This window comes from Trachemys scripta, chromosome 13, assembly GCF_013100865.1.
Source record: "Trachemys scripta elegans isolate TJP31775 chromosome 13, CAS_Tse_1.0, whole genome shotgun sequence".
Classification (NCBI taxonomy): Eukaryota; Metazoa; Chordata; order Testudines; family Emydidae; genus Trachemys; species Trachemys scripta.
The window spans coordinates 20,228,195-20,247,467 of NC_048310.1; the positions used below are offsets into that span (position 1 = coordinate 20,228,195).

Here is a 19,273-nt window from a genome sequence, read left to right on the forward strand (position 1 = left end):
ATTCCAGAGAGCAATGAAAACAAAAGTTTTTGTGACTTTATCTCAAGAACCAGAACATTGAATCATTGGGAGTTTTGCCATTGAATTAAATGGGAATGAAAGCAGGCCCTCCTGAGTAAAGAATGGGATAACCATTTATGTCAACTCGAACACTGAAGGAACCCAACTGGCAAAATGAAACAAAATAACCAGAATCTGTCTCTCTTTAAATACAAAATGTGTGCTCTGATACCGCTCTACTACATATCCCCTCTGTTTGGTTTTCTGACTGAATGATGTCATTCAAACTTTAGGATCGAAGGGCCAATCCTGCAAACCTTTACTCATATGAGTAGATTCACCGAAACCATGGGCAAGGATTACTTGAGCGAGAACGGGTTGCAAGTTCAAGCCTTAAGAGATAACAAAGCACATGCAAATGCAAGACAATACATAACAAAATATCACACAATACACTAGTGTCTGACCAATAACTGTTTTGTACTTGCAGCTTAAAAACCAAGAGGAATACACTTCTGTTGGTTCAACAAACAGAAGTAACAAATCTGTATTATAAGCCAAAACCTCTAAATAAAATCTGTGCATTTATTTTAAACATATTTATATTTTGCAAGTTACACAGTTGAAGTTTCTATTAAATAACTCTGATATGGGGCATATTTTTTAAAATGTCAGCAGTGATTTTTTTTATGTGGAAACAGATGTGCTATTTCACTGCAACTGCTGCATATTCTCTGTATTTTCTTTATACTGTGAAACATCCGTCTGTTATTTTGTTATAAATCTTTCCCCACTGGATAGATTTCTTCCTTGTAATTAAATACTAGATGAAGTCTTGAAATAGATGGTCTCCTGAAAAATCATGTTTTTTTTGCCTAATTTTAAAATATTGGCATTTCAATTAATGTTCCTTTTCCGTGGACCATTTCAATGCACTACCTAGCCTTGGACTGAAATCACAGCCATATGTTTTATGACATCAGAGGCATTTCAAGGTGTCTCCATAAATGTCATTTACTGCTTGGGAAACTGTCAAATCAGTGCAAAAATCCCTAGTTCTTCTGAGGGGAAAATACTTGAACAAAAATGTAGCTTTATACAGCTCCTTTATACTGAAAAGGCTGTCCCTTTGAAGAAATACAGGTCATGTTGACAGCAGAACCTCTGACAACTAAACTGCTGACCTGATTCCTGGTTTGCATTTTGGATCAAAACTGCTTTCTTTAGCCTGTGTGACCAAACACCTTGTACTGTACATCTCATACTTTATGTTGTTCAGATGTGAGGCATTTGACCCTTAGACAGAATAAACACATTCTTATAAACAAACTATGTTATTCTTCAATTTCAGAATACTAATTTTGGTGGATTTAATTACAAATCTAAAGCTATCAAGTAACTCTTATGAGATACTCTGACATATGCTTTTAACCCTTAAATCATTGACATTCTTCAGCTGCCAGCCTAGGGCCCAATCCTGAAAAGAGCCAAACGCCTCCCACGTGCATCTCCTTCCATGGCGGTCCACACCTCACAGAAAAAGGCCCCAAATGAACACCACAGAGGGTTTATGTATGCATCTCTCTGCAGTTTCTCCTGCCTTAAAATACTGGGCAGATTAAATAATCCACACCATATATGTATCAGTAACATGCAATAATTATACACAACTTTGACCTGATGTGCAGTTGCAAATAAATACATTGTATGCTGGACATTCTGCTGAAAATGAATGTCTAGTGTCACTGCTGTTGAATAAGTGAGTACAGATCATCTAAGAACTCTACCAACCAATACAACTGCAGCTATTATAGGGCTTCTGCTGGCTGACAAATGTATCCATGAGCACCCATGTAAAAGACGAGCTGTTGTTTATTTTTTAACAAAAGTTTGTTTTAAAATAAAGAAATTGATTCATAGAGTGGTGAATATTATAGGACAGTCACATCAACAGGTGCTTCAAACATAGCAGTATGGTGCGGAAGATGTTGAGAAAGAAAATGAATAGACTGTCTAAATAATACATACATTTCGCAGTCTCTTTTTCCTATAGAACTCTAGTGAAGTTAATGTATAAACTGGAGATTGAATTATTTATAAGTTTTGAATATATGATAAATCATGTTTCACATTCCACACAGGTAAATGTATATTTCCAAGCAATGAAATGAAATAGGCACACAGCCTGGAAACACTGGGGTCTTACCTGGAATCTGGATACTTTGTCAAGGTAGCCAAGCTGCTGGTGTACATGTGTCCTCCTACATCAATGTGCACAGGAGCATTGGATTTGGTGAGTTGAGCTGGGAGAGGAATTCCTTGAGCAGCCAGGGGAGAAACTGGGGACCGTGTTAGAGACAGACGGGACATGCTTCTTCCCTCCTGGAAACGGAAGACAAAAAAGAACAGTTTCTCTTAAATGTAACTGTGTGTTACCTTTATTTCTAGTGTGATCACAGATCTAATCAGATCATTTTTGCATCTGCCTGATCACATATTCAGCTAACAAATTATTGCCACCACTGTAATTAAGTGTATTTGCATCATTTTCTTCAAAGTACCAGAGGGGAAGAGAAAGATGCTTATTAGCAATAAGAAATCAAGAAAAAAAATTTCAAGGTGTCAGCCTCAAGGGGCATAAAACAAACTGCAAAATTCTAATTAAAGGTCGCGGGCTTATGTGTTAGATGTGAAATATCCCCTGACAAACGAATAACCAATTTGTGAATTGGGATTCAGGGGTTTTTGCAAGTTTGTCTCAGTAACGAGACACCTCTAAATTAGTGATTTCCTCAGAACCTAAGGCATTTAGTTTATACATGTAGTAAATTTCACATCAAACTATGAAAAATAATAGATTTTATTTTTAATAATTACAAAATAAATTGATAACTATTGATTATATCTTAATAGATGATATAATGAGGGACTAATAATCTTTCAAACTGAAGGAAATTAATAGCTGGACGCAACGACGGCAGAAATATATATAAAACGACCACAGTTTTCATGACACAAAGCTTTCACAAATGCCATATGATCTAGCATTAGAAATCAGAAATATACATATGAACATGTGTGTATTTATTACTTTAAAATATCTGAAATTAAATGGAATTGAGTCTAAATATTTTTAGCTGATTTACAAATTCATGCACTGAATTTCTGCTTCTGTTAACCTAAAACAAATATTTAAAAGACTTTCAAAAACCCTGTTTGATGTGGAAGGGACTGCTAGGGCAAAAATATACATATATCCAAAAACTCTTCAGGTACTATAAGAAAAGGATGATAACTGATTCTCTCCCAGATACCAACATGTGTCTTACACAACTGATTTAAGTTAAATAAAAAATTATAGGTAACATACATGACAAATGGAAAAACTGCTCAAGCTTTCGGAAGTTCTATCAGACACCAATGTGTCTTACACAACTGAATAAAATCAAATAAAATAATAATGAAAACATATATGACAGATGGAAAAATTGTTCAAGCTTTTGGAAGTTTTATAAAATTCCCCATCCTTTCTGTCACATATGTGTAGAACAACATATGCAAAATATTATAGTTAAAAACATTTCTGAATAGAATCTAATTTTCCTGGTATTTTGTTTTGCAGTCATGCTACCAAACGTCTAGACTCTTCCTAACATCTGATAGACGCTTTATATGCAGTATTACAAAGTGAATGTCAAATTCTTCCAGGTTAGTTTGGTGACATTTCTAAGACTCCTAAAACTGGTCTCTCCTTTCTTTTAACAATAAATATTTTGCACAATATGCTTGCCCAAACCATTCAGTGAACATATAATTGACAAGATTCCTTAAAAACATGGATACCAAAATATATGGAAAGGGACTGAAAATATAATGTATCTCGACACCTTTAAAAGAAAACCAAACGACTAGTCTATTCATCTAGTTTAGTTCATAACAATTTTAAACTACTCCAGTACAGAAATACATCACCCCATTATGAATCCACATCCTTTTCTCTTCAAATGCAGAAAGGACATCTGCACTGAATGCGAACAAAATAGCAACACTGTCCTAGAACTTCTGTGTCAGTCGATGTGAAATTGGCATTAACATTTTTACTGTAGCACCACCTTCAAGGAAAATGACTGAATCCTTTAATGACTAAAGTTGTTGCTTTCTTCTTTCCCACAAGGTCCTGTTGTGGGCAATCTTTAGGAAATATGTCATATCACAAATAAAACTACTAATTTTTTAAAACAATGTAGTACTTTAGCAGTCTGTTCTCTAGTTGTGGATGCTATATCTGTCTACCAACACAGACAAGGATGTGTTCCTACCAAAGAGCACTGCAAGCTCATGTTCATTCTGTACTCCTTCACTTAAATGTAAGGGTCAGTAGCTACAAGCTGAATGTCAACTCTGGCTTTGTTCTAACCCTAACTATTATCACTAATGATAAAGGTACAGACCTTGCAGGATACAGACCTGCCTTGGAAATACACCTCATGGAGTTTTACAAAAAATATGCCTAATTAGGGCTCATCTGGACCCCTACAATTTCTAAATGAAATCAAAGAACTTGTAGTTCTCTTTAAATAAGTCTTACATTTAACTGTTTGTCTTGAAATACAGACTCCAATTTTAAAATATGCACAGAAAGCTAAAGATCAAGTGATCTGAATCTATTTGTGCATATTTAAACACTGCTACTGTCTTACGATTTTGTTTAATGTTAGTACATCAGCAAATGCCTTGATCTGCAAACTGTCTGAGACTCTCTGTGAGGCCATGCCCATACAGTAGAGATATTTAATTTATACTATTCACTGGAGGGACTTTTTGAACAATCCTCTGCTTTTGGCATCACTCAGCTACAGAATGCATTGAAAAAACACTTAATTATAGAAAATCACTGGAAAACTAAAATAGTTCACAATTTTGTATGGATTTTCATTCTTATTGAGGGGTTTCAGGCTTTTATTTTGGGGGAGGGAATCAGAAGGAGAACTGAAATACAGGTTTGTTTAGTTAGAGAAGATTAATATTATAATAACCCAAATGTTTAATAAAGTTGCGATAGCCAATGATTTTTATATTAGTTAATCTACAAAGAGCATAGGTCTTAAACACTACCTAAACCGTGTAAAAAGCACTTCCATTAATCCTAAAAATAAATATTCCTGATTCCTTAATCCTAGTTTTTATTAACTCTCTTCTTACATGTATTTCTCAATATAAACTACTGCTAAAATTCACCATATCAAGTAATATATTTATTTTATCCACAGAGCTGGATCTTAAAAGTATTTATCCTGTGGAATTCTGTGTTTTCTAATACTGATGTGAAAATTAAAATCTTAAGGGTAAATATTGAAGAAACATTAACAAATTTCATTTTTAAACCATGTAAAATAATCCATGTTCTTTAGTTGCCTACAACAGGGTATAACATCACTACTAGTGGCACAAGCAATAACCCTGCTCTAATAAGTAACACAGGAACCTGCTAACGGCAAAATCAATAGAGCCTGATTCCCAAATTATCTGAATATTTAGTTTTCCAAACATTACACACCAAGATTTTTCAGAGCCAGCTTATCTTTTTCTGCCTTTCTAAGCTAACTGCATAAGTACTGCTTGTAAAAACTATTTGCCCATGCAAAGTGAAATAATCACAATGCCATGCTCATTTACACACAAAATGATTTTGTGTCCCATTGTGCTCACAGTTGTTCAGCTCTCTAGGGGTGATTAAACTAGCTATGCTGCTACAGCTTGAGATGATTTCACTGAATCGTTTCTCCATGAAGTTGCTTCTTTGCTAAGCTGTTATTTTAACCATAAAAGGTAAACAGAAGGCAGCTGTAAGAGCTCCATTCAGCTCCATGCCCAGGGCTATCACCCTAGGGCCGAGAATGCTGAAAGACTGCAGAATTTTCCAGGGTGTTGCCTTTTTTCCTCTGAAGCCTACAGGAATACTGTTCATTTAATACACACTCTAGATGATACATTTCAGATCCTACTAACAGAAAGACTTCAAAAGTGTAAGAACTTTTGGGCGAATGAAGCTTCCCCACCTCTGCACATAGCTTGAGGCCATGGTAACCAATACTGCTGTTGATGTTGGGAAAATACAGTAGAAATAAACTGCACAGAGCAAGGCAGAGAGATAGGGACAAGGGAGGTGAAAGGTTGCAGAAGAGAAACAAGAAACAGTCTGGAAGGGATAACAAGAAAAAAAGGAGAAAGAATTAAAAAGAAAGCAGCTCTGAAGGAGGGACAAAGTTAAATCAAGGAACAGACACTTAAAAGACTACAGATGGGAACCAAGACTAATTAAGGATGTAAAAGTGCTTTGTTTCTAAAGTTTATTGTTGCCAGGATAAAAATTAATTGAAACTAATGCTGTTATTCACTCGTGCAGTTTAATTCCTTCATGCACATTTAAGACATGAAATGAAAACTGCAGGTTTAAGGACTTGCCATGAAACAGCTCTCTCTATAAGATGTTGAAAGGGGGCATCTTTCAACCCATATGCAGCCAGCTAGCTGTGTGTGCATCAAAGGCACAAAGTCCAGTCTGCTGCAGGACCACTGACTCGTCTTTAATGAGATCAGCACCAACATCTGTTCTCTGACTGGTTCCTTTATTGGATTCTCGTTGAAGCTTTTTCCCCCCCAGAGACCTTTCTTTCTTTAACAGCAGATCTATTATAGCACTAAAAGTAAAACCACCGTTTCAGCCCCCCGACACCCCATTTCAAGCACTTTGGAGAATAACCAGCTAAAGAACTTAACCTTGCACTCTCGTGGCTTCATGGCACTGTCTGTATTTCCAGGGAGGTAGGATTCAGCCCAGCCAGAGGGTCAAAATTAAAGAGACTTGGCATTACCTTTGTCTCTATAAACACGTAAACATGATAATATCCAGAATCTGCCTCTTAGGCGACTTTGAGCCGATTGTTTATTTTGTGAAATCAACCTAAGACAAAGAAGTGATCAGGTTATTTTAAAACCTTGGCCAATGGGTTACAAAATAAAGTCCATAAAACATTTGCACACACCTTAACACTGCTTCAGAAAACCCTGGACATTTGCTAGCAAGTGGATTAAGTCAGAAACTTTTTGGGAGCAGTTAGCTTGTTGAGCTCTCGTTTAAAAAAATTCTTTTCCCCACTCTCCTCCCCCCATTCCTAGCACTCTCCAATCTATTTAGTGTAAGTTTCACGTCACCCAAATGCCTTTCCCTGCTGATGGTCAGGGAAATCACCAGTAAGCCATGCACACCGGCCACTAAACTTCTGGCTTTTTTGTTAGAAATATATACAGCAATGCCCAAAGGTAAAATTCAAAAAAAAAAAAAAAAAAAAAAAAAAAGGCACAACATGGCGTCCCTTACTTATTCTCGCATAACAAGAAAAGAGATGCCTTAGATGAATGCAAGGGGGGAAATCTGCACCTCCGATCCTATATATTTTATGTGCAGCCAATGGTGGTGAACATTGGCCAGACGAATGTATTAATTTTGCAGAAGTGTGCCACATTACATGTAGGAACAGAAATGCAAACTATAGCCTAGAGTGGTTTGAAGTCTACACCAAATCAAACCTTCCACTCTGACTGGCGCCAGAGTTTCATTCACAGACCGCCCGTGTTTTCCATATTAAGCTTTGTCATCTGCCTTCCCCCTTTGTGTTTAGACACCCTAGAGACAACCCCAAAGGACGGACCCACAAAGTCCCCACCAGAACCAAGAGGATCTCCCCTGAAAGCAAAAGGGGGAACCAAACCACAAACCATCAACAACACCCCGCACCCCCCACAAACAAACATCCCCCCTCCCTTCACAAACAGTGCAAGGAAAAACAACCCCCCAAACCCCAGATCCCCCCTCCCAGCCCTACAACGCGGTGGCAGCGGCTGCTGCCTATTGCAGCTGCCCGTTTGGAAAGTGCATTTGTTGCCAGTGCTCCGTGTGTACCATTCAAAAGCCCGGGACCCAATTAGCTCTGCCTCCTCCGCGCTGCAGCTTTGCCCCCGGATCCTTTGCCTTCTTCAGTGCTGGGGCTAGGGCGGCAGCAGCAGCCTAGGAACCCCGAGCATCGGGGCGCCAGCAACCCTGGCCATGCTTTAGAAAAAGGAAACAAACCATACACACATGCATGCACACACACACACACAGAGAGCACCAGCGCTATCAAAGGAGGGTGGCTGAAAATGGATCCTGTAGCTTTAAAAAAAACCCTCTGTCTCTTCTCCAGAGCCAAGATCTGAGTTAGTTTCAAGAAGAGGCACTTTCCAAAAAAAAAAAAAAAAAAAAAGCCATGCAATGCAATGCGCACTCCCCAGTCCATGCAGGGAGAGAGACAGGAGCGGCAGTCAGAGCAGCTTTCCTTACCTTGAACACAGAAGAGAGATCTGCAAACCCCCCTTTTGCTTTGGGCTCTGTTGGGTTTGTGTGTTGATGGGTTTGTTTTTTGCTTTTATTACTATCTTTGTTCCTTAGATCCTGCTGTGATTATTATTATTTTTAAAGCTGCTTCTTCTCTCTCTCCCTCTCTCTTTTTTAATGCTTCTTCTGTTTATTTTGTGTGTGTGTGTGTGTGTGTGGGGAGAGGGGAAAAAAAACCCTTAAAATGAAACTGCCGAGGCTGTTATGAGAAGAAAGGCAATAATCCCGTCTCTAAATAACAGAGGGAAGGGAGAAGAGGAGGAAAAAAGGCGAATTCTTGCTCAGGGCTTTGCAAACGCCTCCAGGGCAGAGGATTAGGCTACAATTAGCTCAGCCCTTTGCTCTCGCCCTAGCTAATTTTGCGATGAAAATTGGATATTTTTCCCTCCTTTTGCTGGAGATCTCCAGATTAAAAAAATACCTTTACAGATAAAATTAATAATAATAATAATACAAAATCAGATGGCAAACCCCAACCCCCCTTCTCCTGCTTCCCACCCCCCTCCCAAAACTAACCCCCCTCTCTCCTTGGCTGCAGAATCCTTTTGCTAACGGTTTGGGTTGCCAGCTCCTCTCCTTCCTTGGCTGGGGGGATAACGGTTTAATGTTGTGGAATATCAGGCCACTGTCACGTCCTTCAATAGACTTACTGAAAAGAAGAAGGAGGAAGGGGGGAAAAGCTGATTTTAATCATTGTCATTTGGTCTGATGTAATATTTCCCCAGGCATTTTCAACTAGGCATAAATTTTCAGCTCCCAAATAAGTAACACAGGGCACGTTTCTCACATCTCTTGACTCCTCTGTTACAATTAGGGTAGCACCCACTCTGCACTTGTTGATAAACTAGATCAAGTTAACCACACACACAGACAAAAACCTACAGCAATCAAAATGCAGATCGGGGGTATTTTGGGGGAGAGGGGTTTGCAATTATTCCCTTCCCCCCTCCCCTCCGCTTCCCCTCCCCTCGCTCCCTTTTCACCCTTTGCTAATGTCTCGCATTGTAAACGCCAAATTTCCTGTAGGCCATTAAAACCAAATGACGTCTATCGACATGCATTGTGCTATTGCAGAAAGCGCCCTGGCAGGCCGCCCCTGGCCAAAAGCGCCATTTCAATTATAGCGCACGGCTAGATGGAGATGTCTGCCATGAAGATTTCCCAGGCAGACAGGCAGCTCCACAGGCGCTCCGCTGGCTTGGCCACAACAGCAGCCGCTGCTGCTGCTTCCCGTCGCTGTGCCTCCCCCTTTGGAACCTCACACCCAGCCCCCTCCCGCCAACCAGCAGAGCCAAATCCTCCATAAACTTTTAACAAAAGCAGATTGATTTGGTTCCCTGCATTTATTTATTATTATTTTTTGCAGCTAACTCAATCTGGGATATTGATCTCGAGGGAAACCTGCATTCTCCCCCTCCCCACACCCATACGACCCCCCCCCCCACACACAATGATGTTTACCTTGAATAAACTTTTAACATTCGTGCGTGTGGTTTAATGTATTTATTATTAATATTATTAGTCGCAGGTGGCCAATGTGGCATATGGATTTCATGAGAGTTGCCTACTGGGTCATCCTTACACCAAATATATATATTTCTAATATTCGTCCTGGAATAAACTTTTTTTTAAAATCTGTCTCCTTTAATTTATTTATATGATTTAATACAGATCAGGTCTTTTTTTATTTTGCAGATCACCCATCTGGCTAATGAACACTATGGAAACATCCTTCTCAGCCCCTTCCTCTTAAAATTGTGTTTATCTCTGAATAAACTTTTAAAAAACTGTGTGTCCTTTGTTTCATGTATGTGATTTCATGCAGTTCGACCCCCTTGTTATTTTTGCAGTTCATCACTCTGCCATGTTGATCTCCAGAACGTACCTTTCCTTGACCTCCACCCTCCCTGAATTTTTTCAGTGCATCATGACTTTTCAGACCTTAAGAGTGTAAGGATGGGATATATTTGTGTGTGTGTTTGTATTTGTATATTACAAATAAATGTCAGCCTCTGTGGACTAGAATTAGGTTAATTTTAGATCTTCAGCGCCTACTAGCTGCAAACAACTGTAAGTGCAGAAAAGTTATGTAATTATTTATTTTTTTTTGTTGTTATTGCAAAGGTCAGGCCATTTTCATGGTTAAAGGGAAATCAGAATTGCTTGTCCTCACCAGAGAACTCCTCTGTCAGACAGAGGATCTGAAGCATTGGGCTTGCCACTCTTTACTTTCCTGACATTTATGGGCTGAGAGGAAGGCGTGGGAACTAGTTGGCTTTTTTATTATTTTTATTATTGCACCATCAAGGAACAAAGTGAGAAAGGCAGAAACCCCTAAAATTGAGGTTTTTTTAAAGTTATCTTCCATGGCAGGAATAAACAGAAACTTTTTTCCTAAGGGTAGTGTTTTTTTTTAAGAGTACAAACTACAGCAGAAGAGGGAAATTTTCTCATTAAAGTTACATCCCTGCAGTTAGTTCAATTACTTGATATATGCAGAAGATGTTGTAAATTTAAAGATTTAAATAGCTTACAAAGATGCCGGAGGCTCCATCAGTTAATTTCCTTAATTTATGGATTTTTAGCTGAGCTTCTGAAATGAAAAGGAGAATGAGAACTAGGTCAGCTGAGAGATTTGCATCCAGCACAGACTCAAATTTGTTTTGCCTTGACCATCCTACCAGGTACCTTTTTTAGCAGGGGCAACAGTTTCACCTTTGGCCTTTGAAGTAGGTCTCTGTATTGCCTATGAAAGTCCAGCACAAAAGGGTGGATTTTATTTTAAACTAACCTCCTGAACATAACAGTGTCTTCAAACAGCTGCCTCACCATAGCAGTGGACAAGATTGTAGCCTAACTTTCCCTTTAACAGTTCAACAAGTGCAGTTCCAGGAGAGAAAGAAAACCCACTGAGATTTTAAGTCTTTTGCGGCACAAGTCAAATAAGACTCTTTTAGTGAGGCACAGGCTGAAGATTTTATATGATTTAGCAGCTTAATTTTTGTTTCATCTGTAGGTTATGGTCTAACTGACAAACATAAAATAAGTATGAGAATCATGAGCAGTAATCAAAACATAACTGGAAATATAATGTTTCTATATCAAGGCTCAATAAAGAGGAAACAGAAATAATTACAATATTTTATTGAACAGAAAGTAGAAATTGCTTCCTTACTCAGTCCCAACCCATCTCAAAAAGGTATAATTTAAATGTACTGCATAGTAATAAAATGTCTGGCTGGGTTGTTTTTTTTGTTTTGTTTGTTTTTTAAGATAAAAGCAAAGACACAATTGTAGTTGAGAATGAAAAAGATGTATGTATTACACAGTATTGTTTTCATGGTATCTCGAAAGGGACATTGTTCTCGATTTAAGTTTTTTTTTTACCCATATTACTGTAGTAGATAGTAAAGGTGTTCTGTGTAGCACTACATGCACTCACTCAGTTCTTTCTTCTCACTCAATTGTGTGAATGCCACTTTGTTGTTGTGTTTCAATATGTATGAATATATACATATGAATTAATACTTGAAAGATTTATATAAACTAAACAGTTTTAGGAAGCAACATTGCAATATGATTAGTGTTGGTGTTCATGCTTTAACATTTCTTTTCCCACTAGATGAAGTTTCTAAGATTTGCAAGGTACATGTCAAGGACGGGTATATAAAAGGATTTTTATTTATTCACAACTCCAAGACTAATTGCTTCTCTTTGCCTGAAGGCCAAGAGATTGGTTTTAATATGACACTTCAAAAGTATTCATAGAACTACACAGATACTAAGTGTCATTGTTTAAGAGAGAAATCTGGCTATGGTACTTGTGACCCTGAAAATAAAATCTTCCACTGTTTTTCAGAGATTCACTTAAAGCTCAACTATTAAAAAACTGTACAAAATAAAATATTAAATACTTTGAAGCAACCAAGAAAAAAGAAACAATTTTAGAAGTGAACATAACTTATTTTCTTAGCAATATTATCACATCCTTTATAAAAGAAATCCAAACTCATAATATAAAATTCCTGAGCTCAGGCATGGAATATTATAATTAAAATTCGTAAGTTAGAGGATAGCTTACTTAAGTGTTTTAAAAGTTCTTGGCTAAATGTGAAACGTATTTTATTACGTATTAAATAGCACAGGCAATAAACTATTTTGCATTTTCCTTATCAACATTTCTTTGTAGCCTGTTGCAGATGCTTAATTTGTATTGAAAAGGACAAAACCATTTTATAACATTTGTCTTGTTTTATCTTATTATTACATAGTTTGAGTTTGAATTTTTTCAATATGCTAATCAAAGATTTATTGGTAAGTATTATTAAGAGTTGAAATAGAAATCCATAAAATCACTACATTTCCATTTTCTTTAAACTGTTTTCATGTTGTCCTAAAACAATGCATGATGCATATTTTACAATAAAAACTTAAAATAAGATAGGGGGCCAACACATGCACAAGTTCAGATTTCCAGGTGTCCTAAATCTCCTTTCAGTATAATTTACTGAAGTCTTTTAAAATAATCATATCTGAAAATTACTACTCACATAAAAGAAAGTGTGAATGAAATAAAAAGTAAGAACATCCTGTTTCCATGAATACTGTAGTCACAACAGTAACCTCTTAACTATTATTTCTTAATTATTGTACAAAGAACCACAACAAGTGCCTATTGCAGTCCATGACTGATCTTGTTATTGTATGCTTTGTCCTGTGTCATAATTTACCTCTGTACTTGTTGCCCTGTTGTATTATGCCTGAAATTAGGTTCCAATCCTGCCTTTACTAAAGTCAATGGTAACACGCCAGGTAGGATCAAATCCATAAATTATACATTTCTGGGGTAGGCACCTTGCCTTTTCATGTTTCTGTAAAGTGCTAGAACACTTTGGGATATTTTTAATAATAATAAGTAATAACAATAAGTAAAACAGATCACTTATGATTTAAAAAAAAAAAAACAAGAATGAAACAGTGAAGGATTGAGAGCTAGGTGTCTGTCCCTTTAAAACTAATGTCTCCATACAGAATTATATTTCTTCCTACTCATGGCTAAGAAACCATTACATTGTGGGTGCAGTTTTGCCTGAGGGGAAAGTTAGAGAGCTGAGCAAGTACCTTGTGAACCAGTGCTTCAAAAATAATTGTTGGACCCAAGTGTGTCCTCAATCAATTAAACCTTGGTGTCTTTGATGAGTTTTCATTGGTATGGCTGAGGGTAGAATTTTGCCTTCTGTCAGAGTAAATAAGGCCAAACACAGCAATGAATAAGGAACAAGACACATCTCCTGGTGAAGAAAGTATAGATGCCAGGGGACTTGTAACCGGCAATAATGCTTCAACTGGTGAGAATGAGATGGAACCAAAAGATGTGAAGAGGATGCCAGTTCAGAGAAAGTTTTATATGGAAGATGTGCTGCGTATGTGGAGAAGCAGTTATTTTAGTAAGATACTTCAAAATATGAGTATCAGAGGGGTAGCCGTAGTAGTCTGGATCTGTAAAAAGCAACAAAGAGTCCTGTGGCACCTTATACCCATTTTGTCAGATGCAACATGCATTTGACGAAGTGGGTATTCACCCACAAAAGCTTATGCTCCAATATGTCTGTCTATAAGGTGCCACAGGACTCTTTGTTGCTTTTTTCAAAAGATTAAAATACCTGGACATCCCAGTACTTCTGGTTTCTGTCAGCTGGTCTGATGTGAGAAAAGAAAGAATTAAGGGCATCAGTTCAAGCAGGTTAAACAGTGACAGGAACTGGGTTTAAAGCAAACTGCAGTGCTGGTCATTCTGTAATAAGGAGTCCAACATGGTGTTTGCCAGTTAACTGACATTACATACTATAGTTTGACATTGGCTGGCTGAGGAGGGTTGTCCTGGGAGCTTCAACTGTGGCCACACAAATTAGAAAACCTGCAAAAGAGAAAATCTCTTCCTTGGGTATTCTGCAGTTCTCTTTAGTAAAACTGTCTATCTGCTGAATGAATTTACAAGCCATTACTTTATTAAAATGTCTAAATACAGTTCGATTTTTTTTAATTACCCAGCATACAACTTCCAGTTTACAGCTGTAAACAAACTTCACAACACCAGCATTATATATGAAGAAATCTTCAGTAGAGACTGCAGGGTCCAAACATTTTAGGCAAACTAAACTTAGGCTGGAAATACAATCTGGATTAAATGTTTGCCCACTTCTCATCTTCTGGTCCTGACTGTTACAAGCCAAAAAAAGTACCCAAAATACAATTTTGTTGATCGATATGTACTGCACCATTTCGGCATACAATATTTCTCAGATTTTGTACTTTGCCATTCTGTTATGTTCTCTGACACTTTTATTGAAACAATTAATATTAAGAGTATTTTTAACTTACATGGGTAAATTGCATTTAATTAGTCTTTTGTTACTTATTAAATAAATAATATCCATATTATATATGTCACAGATGAAAAACCACTTCTATTGATGATTGTAAACCATTCTCTGGTTTATTATAGACACAAAGTCCTCCAGGAAGTGTCACAAAGCCACATGGTGTTCCTGAGTGCTTGATTTTGCATTTGGATCACTGAATTAACTGAATGATGTGTAAAATCCAGGGTAGCAGACAGCTCCCTATTAAATACACATGTAAGAGAGGTTGTATGTGTTGCTTATTCCAGCGAAGGTCTGCAATAAGTTATACTCAGAAAAATGATTCCTGAATGATAGGATACAAAGAACTGGTGAAAAAGGCTACAGGCTCTATTTTGATTCAAATCATGATCCATTTTCAGAATCTTTGGGCATAGGCATATCTGGAATGGAACCCAAGATGCATCTTAGTGCTCTCGTCTTTGGGCAAATAATGGATCGATTAATGCAGTAGTTCTCAAACTGTTGTGACCTCTTTTGGGGTAGCAGTCCAACAAGTCAGATTCGGCCTGCAAGACAATGCTGTCTACCCCCAAATGTGTCCTGGACCTGCTCCATAAATGCTGTGCCAGGAAGCTGCCATTTTCATCTACAAACTGGCAGCCTCCACACACCGAGACTTTGCACATATGGTGTGTTCTAGGACACTGTGAAGGCCACCATTTTGTAGATCAAAATGGAGGCCTTCTTACAGTATGACCTTACGCTTGCAATACTTGTGAGGTCATATTGCATGGAGACTGCCATTTTTCCTGGCTTGGATTTTTTGGAACAGGTCCGGAGACACTCACTGTTCAGATGCCATTTTGCCATTTTCACCATCCAGCTGTGCAAACATACGGGTGAGAGACTTGAATCCAGAAGATCCTTATCTGTCGGCAGCAGCCTTATTAATAGAGAATCCTCTGCCTTAGCTGGTAGGAGGCTGTACTAGCCGTTTCTGAGATGGGAAAGCAGTGGCTTGTAAGCGCCTTAAGTCAGGGCCCATATTTTCTTTTATGCTACCCTGAGTACCCTGTTGGCAGTTGATAAAGAATCATGGTAAGTCACAGGTGATGGCTGAGCATCTCAGCCCGATGGAGGAACAGTTTGCATCTTTTTCCCTCTGTTGGACATGGCAAAGTATGATTGGGTAAAAAACCGCTTTCAGTGCAAGCCTGATACCATGGATTTGCCAGCAGCTGAAATGGAAATAACTCATAAAAATTTCCTGCAACCAATTCTTGCGAGGATCAAAGGCCTAACTTACTGTCCTGGAGTTTTGGGTCACTGTCAAGAATGAATATCCTGCACTCTCAACATGTGCCTTGAAACTGATGGTGCCTTTTGTGAGCGCATATTTGTATGTAGCTGGATTCAGTGCACTTGTGTTCATTAAGTCTCAGTATCCATCTGCTGTTGATGTCACATCAGAGATTAGATATGCAATTTCTACCACACCACCAGACTTTGAGAAACTGTGCCGCAATACAAAAGCCCATGTGCCACATTACAGAGCATTAGATAACATATTTAAGATGTAAATTCCAGGGATTCCTTGTTCACTATGTTGCTTCATTGCTGTCTGGGGTCACAAAGTCTCAAAATGGTTGTCACATAGGCAAAAAGTTTGGGAAGGGCTGGATTAATCGTTTTACTGGCTTTTGTGTGGTCCGGACCCTACATGAGAGATCCGTAGCTCTGCTGAGGCTCACTGACAATGCCATAAAAATGAAAAACAAATTATTTCTTCCAGGGTTGAAGGCCTTTAGTGATGCAGGAAGTGGGGTAGGGCAGCCAATGGGAAAGGAAAGCAAGACTTGATGTAGGTGGCAGCAACTGAAGCGGTTTCCTCCTAAGATCAATGTTAAATGAGATCAGTTCTAAAATAAATGATTTACAAGGTGTTGTGACCCCTTTGGACACGCTGTATAGTCTTAGCACAACGGTATAATTTCTTAGACAGATGATATAGTGAATTCTCAACTATTAAAGCGGAGCATGAATTTCACAGCATGTGAGGAAAAAGTTAAACACACATCTATGTTGTGTAATGAGAGATAACAAAACACTGAACTGGAGTGAAGAATACCTCAACATTAAATAATTTAGTAGGGAAAGGAGGTGAATAGTGAAGTGTGGCTGGTTATGTTGGGACCGAGGATGACCTGCTGTGGCAACTGTCCAAAGAGGTGAGGGTGGAACATGTTGTGCTGCACTCATCAACACCTAGCATGTGGTCTCTTGGGGGCCATTGCCAGCTGGGATCTAATGTATATTGGTCCTGAAAATCAGGAAGCCTTTACTGGCTTCTCGATGGCCCTTCTCTTCTGCTGTGCTGAGTTCCACATAGCAAATAATCTGGGCCTTTAATTTTTCCTGACCTGGATCCATAGACCCATGCACAGACATGTGCTTCATTTGTGGTTAAGGCAGAGGCAAGTATTCTGCACATGCTAAATTAAAAGTAAAAATTCAGTGAGCTACATACCTGAGGATCCTATATCTGCACAATTTTTGACATGTCTAGCACCACTATAAATGCATTAGATTAGATGAATAAAGCAGACATCCAAAACTCTGAGAGTTTGCAAACAATTAAAGAAATGCATATGTGTGCTAACATGCATTTGGAGGATACATGTGCTGCAGTATCACAAGCAGGTCCAGCTCCAGGCACCAGTCTGGCAAGCAGGTGCTTGGGGCGGCCACTCCGGAGAGGGGCGGCACGTCCAGCTATTCAGCGGCAATTCGGCGGACGGTCCCTCACTCCCGCTCGGAGCAAAGGACCTCCCGCTGAATTGCCACTGCAGATCACGATTGCGGCTTTATTTATTTATTTATTTATTTTTTGGCTGCTTGGGGCGGCCAAAACCCTGGAGCCGGCCCTGATCACAAGATGTACTGATAGCTCCTCAAACATTGTTATGCCACTTTTTGAGTCATGTGTAGCTTCTCATCTGAAGTCAGAATCTTGCTCTGAACAGAATGCCTATGCTCTTGTGGGTATGAATGAATCCCTTAACTTTATGTAAATTAAGGGTCTTATTCTTATTTTGATACATGTGCTGATTCTTCTTGACATAAAAGGGAGATGTACATCAAGAAGAGAATAAATGCCACAGTTTCTGGAGATGATTCATGTAATTATTCAGCTTTCTTGCTCAAACCTTTTTATTTATTTTACTATAATGTCACTATTTTTGCAATCTTGTCAGTCAAAATCCTCAGTCTGGAAAGTTATTGAGGGAAAGCAATATTACATTTTAATATTCAGCTTTTGATCCATAATCAATTTTTGAACTGTGGAATTTGCAGAAAGAATCTGTAAACAGACCAGGTAAATTTAGTTTGAAATAAAAATGATGTGGTGTTACTGGACGTGGTATAGTGCACTTATTAACATAGTTTATAGTAACAATTACACTGTTATGTTTCTGTCCATTATAAGCTCACTTCAATGTGGTGGAGAGAAAATTAATATCCAGTGAAAACAATTATTCAATCAGTTTAACTTCCGGCTGTTGGTACTTCCTGTGAGCTAGGAGTGGAAACTGATTTTCCAACATAAAATGTTCCATTGTGAATAGGTGTATTTAACATGCTCTAGTGTCACATTGATTTTTGTCTGTCTGCCATATTCAGTTTCTATTGTTGCCCACCGAATCCTGGCAATAGCCAATGATTGCCCATTTGCCTGCTTCTCTCCCAAAGGTCTTGGCTTAGGAAGTCCCTCCTTGAATTACTCTGCTAAACCACTAACTTTTTTTCTCAAATCATTCCTTAAGCCACACCTCAGCTGTAGTGCCCATAAGAAATCAGCCAATCAATGATGGGTAGATTGAGTGGCAATCAGGAATTGCTGATTTTATTTAAATAAATAAACATGTAAAAACAAACATCTAAGATGATTTAGAACCATCAAGTTGTGCCATAGCTAATTTACATAATCATATCACTTTATATAATCTATATTATCACATCACCTGTAGCCTCCATTCCTTCCTTTCCTCCTTCCATTTGTTTATCACACTCACTTATTGCATCTTATTTCAAATTATATTGCAAATTCTTTTGTCAACTGCCCTCTTCCTATGTTTTTATGCAGGAGCCTAGCACAATGGCAGCCTGATCCTGGCTGGACCTTCTAGATGCTACAATACTCATATTAATACCACTTATCTTTGGTATCAGCTGTGTATGTTCCTTTGCTTTAACTTCAGGCCTTGCCACTGATTGACTTTTTATCAACTCTTCATATTTTATCTGATATCCCTTTAAAGCTTGTTATCAAGTAAGAAATTTTAAATGGTAGACAGCATTTGCCTGAAACTTCCACTATCAGCAGTGGGGATCCTGCTGACAAAGGGTTAACTGGGTTCTGCTCATTGAAGCAGGTGGTGCCTTACCCCACCTGTATATAAGGGGGATGGGTGGG

The 19,273-nt window shown here is 38.3% G+C and overlaps 1 protein-coding gene and 1 long non-coding RNA gene across 11 annotated transcripts in view; one reads left to right on the forward strand and one right to left on the reverse strand.

Annotated features, from left to right (window-relative positions):
- The window catches only part of KCTD15 (potassium channel tetramerization domain containing 15), a 57,095-nt gene extending 47,412 nt beyond the window's left edge, over positions 1–9,683 (reverse strand). Inside the window, exons 1-4 of one of the 10 annotated variants that reach the window (XM_034788167.1) lie at positions 9,564–9,677; positions 8,951–9,083; positions 6,781–6,964; positions 2,207–2,382 (exon numbers count right to left, since the gene is read on the reverse strand). In XM_034788167.1, coding sequence (XP_034644058.1) covers positions 2,207–2,382; positions 6,781–6,801 — 197 coding nt within the window. In that variant the 5' untranslated portion in view covers positions 6,802–6,964; positions 8,951–9,083; positions 9,564–9,677. Of the gene's footprint in view, positions 1–2,206; positions 2,383–6,059; positions 6,199–6,780; positions 7,332–7,963; positions 8,333–8,380; positions 8,894–8,950 lie in introns of those variants that run through there. The other 9 variants (XM_034788162.1, XM_034788170.1, XM_034788163.1 and 6 more) reach the window with 9 other exon arrangements.
- On the forward strand, positions 8,326–10,226 carry LOC117886410. The gene is made up of 2 exons (XR_004647960.1): positions 8,326–8,450; positions 10,130–10,226. It is a non-coding gene; the product is annotated as an uncharacterized LOC117886410 (long non-coding RNA).
- Positions 10,227–19,273: the final 9,047 nt, after the last annotated feature.